We start from the raw sequence: 12,778 nt of genomic DNA on the forward strand, positions 1-12,778 counted from the left end.
TCCATCTGCCACTTGTCCACTCGTTCTGCTGGCCTGTCTATGCCCTGTTGCAGGCGATTTATATCATCCTCACTCTTTGCCACTCCTACAAGTTTAATATGTTTGGCAAATTTTGAAATTCTATTCTGTAATCCAAGAATCAAGTCATTTACATATAGCAAAAAATGCAGTGTTCCTAGCACTGACCCTTGGGATCACTTCCTTTAGTAATCTGGGATGCAGAACACCAGGCACAGTTGACTTACGTACCCTTGTGATCACTTCCTTTAGTAATCTGGGATGCAGACCACCCGGAACAGTTGACTTACGTACCCTTTCCAGTATCTCCTCCCTCTTAGTTTTTACCTTATCCATTGCCTCTGGTCGCTCTGCTTCTACCGATTCCTCTTCCTTAATAAACACTGATACAAAGTACTCATTAAGTATTTTAGCCTTGCACTGCGACTATATGCATATGTTACCTTCTTTGTCCCTAATAGGCCCCACTTAGTATTTACATAGGTAGGAGATCTTTGGGTTCTCTTTATGTTGACTGCCCTTCTATTCTCATGTTCTCTTTGCCAGTCTTATTTTCCTCTTCACCTCCCCTCTCAACTTATTGCATTTGGCCTAGTTCTCACTTAATGAATTCATCTGACACCCTTTTTTTTCTTGTTTCATCATCATCTCTTATCTTCCTCCTTTTCCAAGGAACCCTGTTTTTGATTCCCTATCTTTCGCCCTAATTGGAATGTATCTAGTCAAACTGTCCTTGCCCATATTGAAATGAATTTGGTAATTGGACACCCATACTACAAGTTTATTAATATCTCCTTGTAGCTTATCCCAGGCCTCAGGAGTGTGTCAGTATTTGCAGGAGGTTCCCAGGAATTGTCAGCATTTGCAGGGGGGGGGTTCTCAGAAGTGTGTCAGTGTCTGTAAGAGATCCCCAAGAGTGTGTCAGTAGTCTGGCAGGACCCCACATGCATTTGAAAACCTCTGGCTCAAATAGATATCATTAGACTGTTTTCAGAATTTCTGTAATGTGTTAAGCAGACATCCTTTTGTTAACATAGTAAATGAGGTAATGGGACTGTATCTTTATTTGAAGAAAATAGCTCAGTGGAATGAAAAATCTCAACCCCGAGTTCAGTGATTGCACCTCTCACCTGCTGTCTGACTCTCCAGACTTGTGATTCATTTATTTGTTTGTTCAGTGGTGGTTGAACCAGGAGAGCAGCTGCTTCTTCATGAGGAGAGCAGAAAGTCAAATACCAATGGAATTACAGTTGAAGATGAAGAGAGTGCGAATGTCTATGAGCGTAAGTAAATGTGGCTTCACATTGTTCCCTCATCAAAAAGAAACTCCAACTATCATAGCTGTCTGCTAACATTTGAATGTGACAGTTAAGTCAAATTTATCTCCTGTAGTTCTTGGGGGTATTGATACCCACTTACTGTAGAGCTGTAGAAGTTTACAACAGGAAAGGCCATTCAGCCTGTTGTATCTGGGGCAGTTCTTTGCTAGAGTGATCCAAAACTGAACTTGCTGCACTGTTCTTTCCCCATAGTCTTATATCATCATCTGTTTCAAATATTTAGCCACCTTTTCCTTAAACGACGTAAAGGTCTCTGTCTCAGCCACTCCCTGTGCAAAGCATTCAGTGCTCCAACAGTCCTCTGTGTAACAGAATTTCTTTGAGAGCGAGGGAAGGGTTTCAATGTAAATTAGTGACTCCTCATCACTGACCTCCCAGCCAGTCTTACCCTATTCACTCTATCAAAACTCTTCATAACTTTAAAAGCCTTTATTAAATCTCTTTTTAACAGTCTCTACTCCAGTGGAGGTAGTCACAGCATCTCGTGTCTCCAGGTTTATACCCCTGGCATCATACTGGTGAATCTATGCTGTACGTGATGGTATTAATACCCTTCCTGTAATAAGGTTCCCAAACCTAAACCCATTACTCCAACTGAGACCTAACCAATGTATAACTTCATCGTTAACTAAACAGCTGCACAGAATACTACAGCACAGAACAAAGCCATTCGACCCATAAACACGGTGCCGGCTTTTTCAAAGAGCAATCCAGTCAGTCCCAATCTTGTCTTTCCCATATCCCTGCAATATTTTCTCCAAGTATTTATCCAAATCCCTTTTGAAGGCTACTATTGAATCTGTATCCACCAACCTATCAGGCAATGCATTCCAAATTCCCTAATCACTTGTTGCATTAAAATAAATTCCTCATGTCGTCTGTGGTGCTATCATTAAAGCCAACAGAATTTTGGGATTTTTTAGGGCTTTACCTACTGTACTCTCACTTTCAGTGAATCATGTGTTTTAAACCCATGATTCGCTGTTCATTCACACCTTTCAATGTCTTTCCATTCAGTGTGGATTCCTGTTCAGATGATTGTGGTAATCACAAACAGAAAGATACATTTCTTCTCAGTGTGACCACATTTGTCCACATTAGAAATTCACAAATGCAATGTACCAGCAAGACAACCCTGACTGTTAATAGCCAGTAACACAAAGAAATGAAGGAACTTATATTTACATTGCACCTTTCACAACCTCAGCATCCAGAAGTGCTAGACAGCCAGTTAATTACTTTTGGAGTTTTGTCCCCATTATATTGTAGGAAATGCAGCAGCCAATGCGCACGGTAAACTCTCACCGTGAATGTATAACTTCATCGTTAACTAAACAACTGTACAGAGAATACTACAGCACAGAACAAAGCCATTCGACCATCAACTCTGCCGGCTTTTTCAAAGAGCAATCCAGTCAGTCCCAATCTTGTCTTGATTGTTTTCTTGATGTTGATCGAGGGAAAAATGTTAACCAGTACACCAGGAGAACTGCCATGTTCTTCCAATAGTACAGTGGGATCTATTGCATCCATCTGAACAGGCAAACAGAACCTTGGTTTAATAACTCAGCCCAAAGGTGGCACCTCTGTCATTGCAGCACTCCCTTAGTACTAGGTGTCGATTTAAGTTGTGTGCTGATGTCCTGGAGTGAAGTTTGAATCTGTGCCCTTCTGCTCAAGCAAGAATGTCAAGAAGCAAATCACCTCCCCTTGAGGTAACTTTTTTTTAGTCTGAAGAATTACTTAAAATTGAGGCTTCAGGTGGCGTACTGGTATGGTCGCTGGACTAGTAACCCAGAGACCCAGGTATTGCTCTGGAGACATGGGTTCGAATCCCACCACAGCAGAAGATGGAATTTGAATTCAATTAATAAATCTGGAATTTAAAGCTAATCTAATGATGGCCATGAAACCATTGTCGATTGTTGTAAAAACCCATCTGGTTCACTAATGTCCTTTCGGGAAGGAAATCTGCTGTCCTTACCTGGTCTGGCCTACATGTGACTCCAGATCCACAGCAATGTGGTTGACTCTTACATGCCCTCGAAATGGCCTAGCAAGCCACTCCGTTCAAGGGCAATTAGGGATGGGCAATAAGTGCTGGCCTGGCCTGTGACACCCACATCCCATGAAAGAATAAAAAAAAGGACCAAGTCAAAATAAATTCCTTCAGAAGAAACTGACTGAGTTCTGTCCAAAACTCTCAGTACACTGGCCGATGTACAAATTCATGTGAAGACAGTTGCTTGCACACGGGTTACTTTACATCAAAGTCAAGTTGTGTGAAATATTTTAAAATGTTCCTGAGAGGTCTGTTGAAATGAAAAATAAATGCAAGTCTTTGTCTCTTTTGGTTAACATTTTCATATGTATTTTCTTCCTACCTGGTTGGAGCAGTTGAGCTGTGTAGTATTTTGGTTTGCAGTTGTGATCGAGGTTATAGAGGTCTGACCCTTTCACTTTCTTCTATTTTAGGATCCAAGTGCATAACAAAGGCCTGCAATGTGATGACTGAAATGGTGGAGTGTCTCCAGTCTGTTCTGTCCTTTGGGCATGCCAGCAACACACGAATCCCAGCGTTCTTGAACCCGACTCTCAGGAATATTGGTATTAGCTTAGCCAGACTGCCTGTGGTTAACAGCTACACCCGCACCCCTCCATTGGTGAGTATGGGTAACTTGATTGTCCTTCCTGGGCTTGAAGAATTCATGTGAAGCAGTCTGGTCTGGTTGACCAGAAAATTGTTGCAGTATTAAAATATGGCCAGGATGGACACTGAGAGGTTGTTTCCCTTGGCTGGGGAATCTAGGGTATCTGACACAGTCTCAGGGTAAAGGGTCGATGATTGAAGAGTGAGATGAGAAATTTCAGGGTGTTGTGAATCTGTGGAATTCTCTTCCCCAGAGGGTTGTGGAGGCTCCATCAGAGTATATTCAAGGCAGTTTTTTTATCCCTTAGGGAATCAAGGACTGTGGGGAACAGGTGGGAAAATGGAGTTAAGGCAAAACGTAAGCCATGATCATATTTAATGGCAGAGCAGGCTTGAGGGTCTGTATTTCTGCTCCTATTTCTTATGTTCTCAAAAGGATTTGTAAACCAATAGCACTTAATATTTGGATAGCAGGTTGATTTTTGTTCTTTGTTAGATATATTGTATTTTAATATCTGACTACTGAGTTGTGTTTCCTCAGAGATGGGAAAGGAATTAAAAGCAAGGCTCATCAACACCTTCTTGAGGCCAATTATGCATGGACAGTAGATGCTGGCCTTACCAGCGACACTCGCTTCCCAAGAACGAGTTAAAAAAACAAATAAAAATAGAAGGTTGTGGAAATACACGGCAATCCAGTCATCATCTGAAAAGAGAAAATTGGGTTCATGTTTTAGGTGTGGCATATTTATCAAATGTAGGGTGTGTTGCAGGTCCTGCGGTCAAATTTTTAAAAAATTATTTTTATGGGATATGGGAGCACTTCTCGGTAGAAGTGGGTTTGTTAGGTGCTATCGAAGAAGGTGTGGTGAATTGCTGCAGTGCATCTTGTAGATGGTACACACTGCTCCCACTGCATGTCAGTGGTGGAGGGAGGGAATGGTTCAGGTGGTGGGTGGGGTGCTAATTTAGCGGGCTGCTTTGTCCTGGATGGTGTCGAGCTTCTTGACTGTTGTTGGAGCTGCACCCATCCAGGCAAGTGGAGAGTATTCCATCACCCTGACTTGTGTCTTGTAGATGGTGGACAGGTTTTGGGGAATCAGGAGATGAGTTATTTGCCGCAGAATTCCCAGCCTCTGACCTGCTCTTGTAGCCACAGTAGTTATATGCAGGTCCAGTTCAGTTTCTGGTCAACGGTAACCCCCAGAATGTTAATGGTGAGGGATTCAGCGATGGTAATGCCATTAATTGTCAAGGGAAGATGGTTAGAATCTCTCCTGTTGGAGAAGGCCATTGCTCAGCACTTGTATGGCGCGAATGTTATTTGCCACTTTTTAGCCCAAGCCTGAATGTTGTCCAGGTCTTGCTGCATATGAACACAAACTGCTTCAGTAAACGAGGAGTTGTGAATGGTGCTGAATATCATAAAATCATCAGTGAATATCCCCACTTCTGACCTTATGATGGACGGTAGGTCATTGATGAAGTAGCATAAGGTGGTTGGGCCGAGGACGCTGCCCTACAGAACTCCTGGAGCAGTGCCCTGGAGCTGAGATGATTGACTTCCAACAACCACAACCATTTTCCTTTGCGCTTGGTATGACTCCAACCAATGAAGAGTTTCCCCTTTGATTCCCATTGTCTTCAATTTGGCTAGGGCTCCTTGATGGCACGCTCGGTCAAATACCGCTTTGATATCAAGGGCAGTCACCCTCACCTCACCTCTTGAGTTCAGCTCTTCTGTCCATGTTTGGACAAGGCTGTAATGAGCTCAGGAGCTGAATGGCCCTGGCGGAACCCAAACTGAGCATCGTGAGCAAGCTGTTGCTGTTTAAGTGCTGCTTGATAGCATTGTCATCACTTTTCTGTTGATTGACAGTAGACTGATGGGGAAAGTAATTGGCTGGATTGGACTTGTCCTGCTTTTTGTGGACAGGACATACCTGGGCATTTTTCCACATTGCTGGATAAATGCCTGTTGTTGCTGTACCGGAACAGTTTGGCTTGGGATCGCGGCAACTTCTGGAGCATAGGTCTTCAGTTCAATTGCCGGAATGTTATCGGCACATAGCCTTTGCAGTATCCAGTGCCTTCAGCCCTTTCTTGATATCACATGGAGTGAATAGGATTGGCAGAAGATATATGCTGGGGACCTCAGGAGGAGGCCAAAATGGATCTCGGCACTTCTGGCTGAAGATGGTTGCAAATGCTTTAGCCTTATCTTTTGCTGGACTTATCTGAACACCTCCATCATTGAAGATGGGGATATTTGTGGAGCCTCCTCTTCTTGTTAGTTGTTTAATTGTCCAGCACCATTCACGTCTGGATGTGGCAGGACTGGAGAGCTTCGATCTGATCCTTTGGTTGTGGGATCGCTTGGCTGTGTCTGTTGCCCGCTGCCTCTGCTGATTGGCATGCAAGTAGTCCAGTGTTGTAGCTTCACCAGGTTGACACCTCATTTTGAGGTATTTCTGATGCTGTCCTGGCATGCTTTCCTGCACGCTTTGTTGGACCAGGGTTGATTTCTTGGCTTAAATAAAAACAAAGTGCTGGAAATACTCAGCAGGTCAGGCTGTTCTGATGAAAGGTCACAGACCTAAAGTGTTAACTCTGCTTCTCTCTCCACAGATGTTGCCTGACCTGTTGAGTATTTCCAGCACTTTGTTTTTATTTCAGATTTCCAACATCTGCAGTATTTTGCTTTTATTTGATACCTTGGCTTGATGGTAATGGTAAAGTGAGGGATATGCCGGGTGATAAGGTTACAGATTGTGGTTGAATACAATGCTGCTGCTGCTTATAGCCCACAGCACCTCATGGATTCCCTGTTTTGAGCTGCCATGTATGTACCCCACTTAGCAAGGTGGTAGTGGCACACAATATAATGGATGGTATCATCCGTTTGAAGATGGGACTTCATTTTCACAAGGGTCATGCGGTGGTCACTCTTACCAATGCTGTCATGAACAGATGCATCTGCAACAGGTAGATTGGTGAGATCAAAGTCAAGTAGGTTTTTCCCTCTTGGTGCCTTCATCACCTACTGTTGACCCAGTCTGGCAGATATGTCCTTCAGGACGTGACCAGCTTGGTCAGTAGTGCTGCTACTGAGCCACTCTTGGTGATGGACATTGAAGACCCCCACACAGAGTACATTCTGTGCCCTTGCTACCCTCAGTGCTTCTTCCTGTTGGTGTTTAACATGGAGAAGCACTGATTCATCAGCTGAGGTGGGAGGAGGGCAGGAGGTTTCCTTGTCCATGTTTAGCCTTATGTCATGAGACTTCATGGGGTCCAGAATCGACATTGAGGACTCCCAGGGCAACACTCCCAACTGTATACCACTGTGCTGCCACCTCTGATTAGTCTGTCCTGCTGGTGGCACAGGACATAGATTTCTATCATTCTACAAATAGATAAAAAGCAAGAGAGTAACTGAAATCCCTTAGAGGTTGAGACTAGGGAATTAATAATGGGAAAGGGGGAAATGGCAGGGACTTTGAACAAGCATTTTCTATCTGTCTTCAAAGTAGAAGACACAAAAAGCATCCCGAGAATGGCAGAAAATCAAGAGGCAAAAGGGAGAGAGGAACTTAAAACTATGACTAGAGAAAATGTACTAGGAAGACTAATGGCTGACAATTCTCCTGGATCTGCATGACTGTATCCTAGGATCTTAAAAGAAGTGGCTGCAGAGGTAGTGGATGAATCCCGAGATTTTGGAAACATCCCAAATGTAACACCTCTTCAAAAAAGCGGGAGGGGGTCACGACAGAAAGCAAGAAACTCTGGGCCAGTTAGCCTAATGTCTGTCATTGGGAAAATGCTGGAATCCATTATTAAGGAAGTAGTCGTAGGATATCTAGAAAATCATAATACAATAAGACAGAGTCAGCATTGTTTTATGAAAGGAAAATAGTGTTTGACATTTATTAGAGTCCTTTGAGGAAGTAATAAGCAGGTTAGATAAAGGGGAATCCGGTAGATGTGGTTTATTCGGATTTCCAAAAGGCGTTCATTAAGGTGTCTCATAAGAGGTTACTGCACAAGGCAAGAGCTCATGGTGTTGGGGATAATATATTATCATGGGTAGAGTACTGGCTAACTAACAGTGAACAGAGTCGCGATAAATGGGGCATTTCAGGTTGGCAAACTGTGGCTAGTGGAGTGCCACAGGAATCAGTGCTGGGGCCTCAACTGTTTACATGGAAGAGAGACTGCAGAATGTTGCAGTTCGGGGGTGGGGGGGGAATCTGGGTGTCCTTGTACATGAATCACAAAAAGTCAACATGCAGGTACAGCAAGTAATTAAGAGGGCAAATGGAATGTTGGCCTTTATTGCAAGGGGGATGGAGTATAAAAGTGGGTAAGTCTTGCTACAGCTGTACACCGCATTGGTGAGACTACACTTAGAGTACTGCATAATTTTGGTCTCCTTTCTTAAAGAGGGATAAACTTGCATTGGAAGCAGTTCAGAGCAGGTTCGCTAGGCTGATTCCTGTGATGGAGTGGTCTTATGAGGAAAAGTTGATCAGGTTGGGCCTATACTCATTAGAGTTTAGAACAATGAGAACAGATATTATTGAAACTGTTCTATAAGATTGAAATTATAAGATTCTGAAGGGCTTGACAGGGTAAATGCTGTGAGGATGTTTTCTCTAGTGGGGGAATTTAGAACTAGGGGGCACCGTTTCAAAATAAGGACTCTCCCTTTTAAGACTGAAATGAGGAGGAATTTCTTCTCTGTGGGTTGTTAATCTTTGGAATTCTCTTGCCCAGAGAGCAGTGAGGCTGGATCATTGAATATATTCAAGGCTGATTTCGACACATTTTGATTTACAAGTGGGTCGAGGGTTATGGGGGTGGGTGGGAAAGTGGAGTTAAGGCCACAATTGGATTAGCCATGATCTTATTGAATGGCAGAGCAGGCTTGAGGGGCCGAATGGCCAACTCCTCCTATTTCTTATGTTATTTTCTGTTTCTATTTAACATTTTTTTAGTGTTTTAATACAGCAGGTATATGAAATTCAGTCATCACTTTTCAAATTAAATTTTCTCATGCCTTTGAAGAACTTGTTCAATAGAATATATTGATTGCCTTCTAGTTAATTTAAGCTTAAAATTAGTAAATAGTCCTAATTGCATGAATCACCCTGTTCCCATACCCCTTCAAGCCCTTATCCTTCATCCACTTATCCAACCTAATCATGAATGTTAACATTATTTCTTCAACCACTACCCTCGGAAATGAATTCCATATTCTCACATCTCTGTCAAGAACTTCCTCCTGCACTCTGTTATAAATCTCTTGCGTTTAATCTTGCATGGGAGATTGGTTAAGAAGGTAAGAGCCCATGAGATCCAGGGCAATTTGGCAAATTGGATCCAAAATTGGCTTAGTGGCAGGAGGCAGAGGGTGATGGTCGAGGGTTGTTTTTGTGAGTGGAAGCCTGTTACCAGTGATGTACCACAGGGATCGTTGCTGGGACCCTTGCTGTTTCTAGTGTACATTAATGATTTAGACGTGAATGTAGGAGGTATGATCAGTAAGCTCGCAGATGACACGAAAATTGGTGGTGTAAATAATGAGGAGGAAAGCCTTAGATTACAGGACGATATAGATAGGCTGGTAAAATGGGCGGAGCAGTGGCAAATGGAATTTAATCCTGAAGTGTGAGATTATGCATTTTGGGAGGACTATCAAGGCGAGGGAATACACAATGGGTGGTAGGACCCTAGGAAGTACAGAGGATCAGAGGTACCTTGGTGTACTTTTCCATAGATCACTGAAGGCAGCAGCACAAGTAGATAAGGTGGTTAGGAAGGCATATGGGATACTTGCCTTTATCAGCTGAGGCATAGAATATAAGAGCAGGGAGGTTACGATGGAGCTGTATAAAACGCTAGTTAGGCCACAGCTGGAGTACTGTGTACAGTTCTGGTTAGCACACTATAGGAAGAATGTGATTGCACTTGAGAGGGTGCAGAGGAGATTCACCAGGATGTTGCCTAGGCTGGAGCATTTCAGCTATGAAGAGAGACTGAAAAGGCTAGGGTTGTTTTCCTTAGAGCAGTGAAGGCTGAATGGGGACCTGATTGAGGTATATAAAATTATGAGGGGCATTGATAGCTTAGATAGGAAGAAACTTTTTCCCTTAGTGGAGGGTTCAGTAACCAGGGGGCATAGATTTAAGGTAAGGGACAGGAGGTTTAGAAGGGATTTGAGGAAAAATAATTTCACTGAGGGTGGTTGGAATCTGGAACATACTGCCTGAAGAGGTGGTAGAGGCAGGTACCCTCACAACATTTAAGTATTATTAAGATGAGCATTTGAAACGCCATAGCATACAACGCTATGGGCCAAGTGCTGGAAAATGGGATTAGAATAGTTAGGTGCTTGATGGCTGGCACGGACATGATGGGCCAAAAAGCCTGTTTCTGTGCTGTATGACTCCATCTGTGGCCCCTGGAAACAGTCCGCTTTAAATACGCTGTCCTAACCTTTCTTAATTTTAAATACTTCTTTCATATCGTCCAGTAATCTGCATTATTCTAAGAAAAAAAGATCCAATTTTTCAAGCCTTTCTCAGTATTTGTGTTTCCTCATACTTGGCAGCATCCTGTCTCACCTCACTCAGTCTGTTCTTCCATCTAAAGCTTTCAGACTTGGCACCACCCTCTCGTCTTACCTTGCCTTTTCTCTTGCCGTTTTCATCCTTGATCTCCTGCAGTATGGGCCTCGTCCTTTCTCCTTTGTTTTTCATTCCAAATTGTTCAAAATTGAAATCTATTGGTGCTGAGGTGTGTTGATTTTATTATCCCGTCCCAGTTTAAACTCCTGTGGCTGATAGATAAGGGAACAGCAACAAAATGATAATTGAACTAATGGCTTGTGACACTGTCTAAAACACTTTAGTAAGACAGTGGTGTAGTCTAATGCCCCGGGGACATGGGTTCAAATCCCATCATGGCAGCTGGTGGAATTTAAATTCAATTTATAGGGCGGCACAGTGGCGCAGTGGTTAGCACCGCAGCCTCACAGCTCTAGGGACCCGGGTTCGATTCCGGGTACTGCCTGTGTGGAGTTTGCAAGTTCTCCCTGTGTCTGCGTGGGTTTTCTCCGGGTGCTCCGGTTTCCTCCCACAAGCCAAAAGACTTGCAGGTTGATAGGTAAATTGGCCATTATAAATTGTCACTAGTATAGGTAGGTGGTAGGGAAATATAGGGACAGGTGGGGATGTTTGGTAGGAATATGGGATTAGTGTAGGATTAGTATAAATGGGTGGTTGATGTTCGGCACAGACTCGGTGGGCCGAAGGGCCTGTTTCAGTGCTGTATCTCTAATCTAATCTAATCTAATCTAATCTAGAAGGGTGTATGTTTCATACATCATGGACATCACTTAATCTCTGTCAAGATTTACAGGCAAGTAAGCAATTATGAGCTTGCATGTCACAAACCTCATTATATGTGAAGAATGTTCCCTGACCATGAACTCTCAATCAACTTTCCTCAGGTGTGGAAGTTGGGATGGTCACCACAAGCTGGGGGTGAATTTGGTACAAATCTTCCTGAAATTCCAGTTGAGTTCCTTCAGGAAAAAGAGGTCTTCAAAGAGTTCATCTACAGGATAAATGTTCTTGGTAAGTGGCAAAAACTTCTCAGAAAATGGATCTTAGTCTGGATTTTACTGGCTGCTGTTCATTTATAGACTCATAATTCCACAGAAGTCCATTAGAATTGGCTTTCATGTTGCACCATTGTGCTCTTGGCCCTTTGGCCACATGCCAAATTTTGTAAGCATTGAACGAGAGTCAATGTAGTTTGTTTTGAAGTGAAAGAATCAGAAATGCTACAGTTGGTTTCTTCTGTTTCAGGATGGACAAGCCGCACTCAGTTTGAGGAAACCTGGGCAACTCTACTTGGTGTGCTTGTGACTCAGCCACTAGCGATGGACCAGGAAGAAGTAGTTCCACAAGAGGTACAACCAAATGGACATGGAGATTAGAGGAATAGAGATATGGGGAATTGGTATTTTGAGAATGAAGAAGTTGGTAGTGCACTGGACTGGGGTATCTTAGGTTCAATTTGCCCATTCTTTTGCTTTTTCTCCTGCACTACTGGGTCTCTAATCTTGCCCATGTCTGTGGAGGAAGGATGACACACAGAGGTCAGACACATGGTGAAAAGCGAAGGGAGATTTGTCACTGGATTACATACTTGTATACCGGAGCCGACTCGACAGGAGATTGGCCAATTCAAAACAGACAATGAATACAGAAGGGGTAATAAATAAGGAGGGTAACGTACAATTGAAATAAATCTCAATTCTTAACTGGGTTTCATGTGACCCATTTGTTAAAGGCAGCCATGTAGCACCACAGGACGATCATGCTGAGTTAGTTAATCTTAAGTCGTGAGTAGCAGTGACAGTGTTGCAGTTGGTCTAAGTGCCTCCTCTAGGTCAAGGAGGGGAAAAGCAGCCAAGATTCTTGCTCCTGATTGCTATTCAGCAGATCTCCCTGCTGGATGTGAAAATTTATGGATGTCAAATGATAAGTGTGAGATTAATTGCAATATCCCTATAGTCACACAGCCTGCCTGCACTTGCCTCTCAACTTACCCATGATGACCATTTGGTGCAGCTATTGGAGAAGACTGGAATTTGTGGGACTGTAATCCATTTGGACTTAATTTAGTAGATTTTTCAACTTGATAATTGACTGTCAGAAATGGGTAACTTAGAATGGTTAATGATTAAAATGATCTA

The 12,778-nt window shown here is 43.1% G+C and overlaps 1 protein-coding gene across 6 annotated transcripts in view; it reads left to right on the forward strand.

The window, feature by feature from the left end:
• htt (huntingtin) overlaps positions 1–12,778 on the forward strand; it is a 260,486-nt gene that overhangs the window by 200,694 nt on the left and 47,014 nt on the right. For all 6 annotated transcript variants that reach the window (XM_068029245.1, XM_068029247.1, XM_068029246.1 and 3 more), the window contains 4 exons: positions 1,197–1,301; positions 3,834–4,021; positions 11,525–11,651; positions 11,886–11,989. In XM_068029245.1, coding sequence (XP_067885346.1) covers positions 1,197–1,301; positions 3,834–4,021; positions 11,525–11,651; positions 11,886–11,989 — 524 coding nt within the window. The remainder of the gene's footprint in view (positions 1–1,196; positions 1,302–3,833; positions 4,022–11,524; positions 11,652–11,885; positions 11,990–12,778) is intronic.

This window comes from Heterodontus francisci, chromosome 4, assembly GCF_036365525.1.
Source record: "Heterodontus francisci isolate sHetFra1 chromosome 4, sHetFra1.hap1, whole genome shotgun sequence".
NCBI classification, from domain to species: domain Eukaryota; kingdom Metazoa; phylum Chordata; class Chondrichthyes; order Heterodontiformes; family Heterodontidae; genus Heterodontus; species Heterodontus francisci.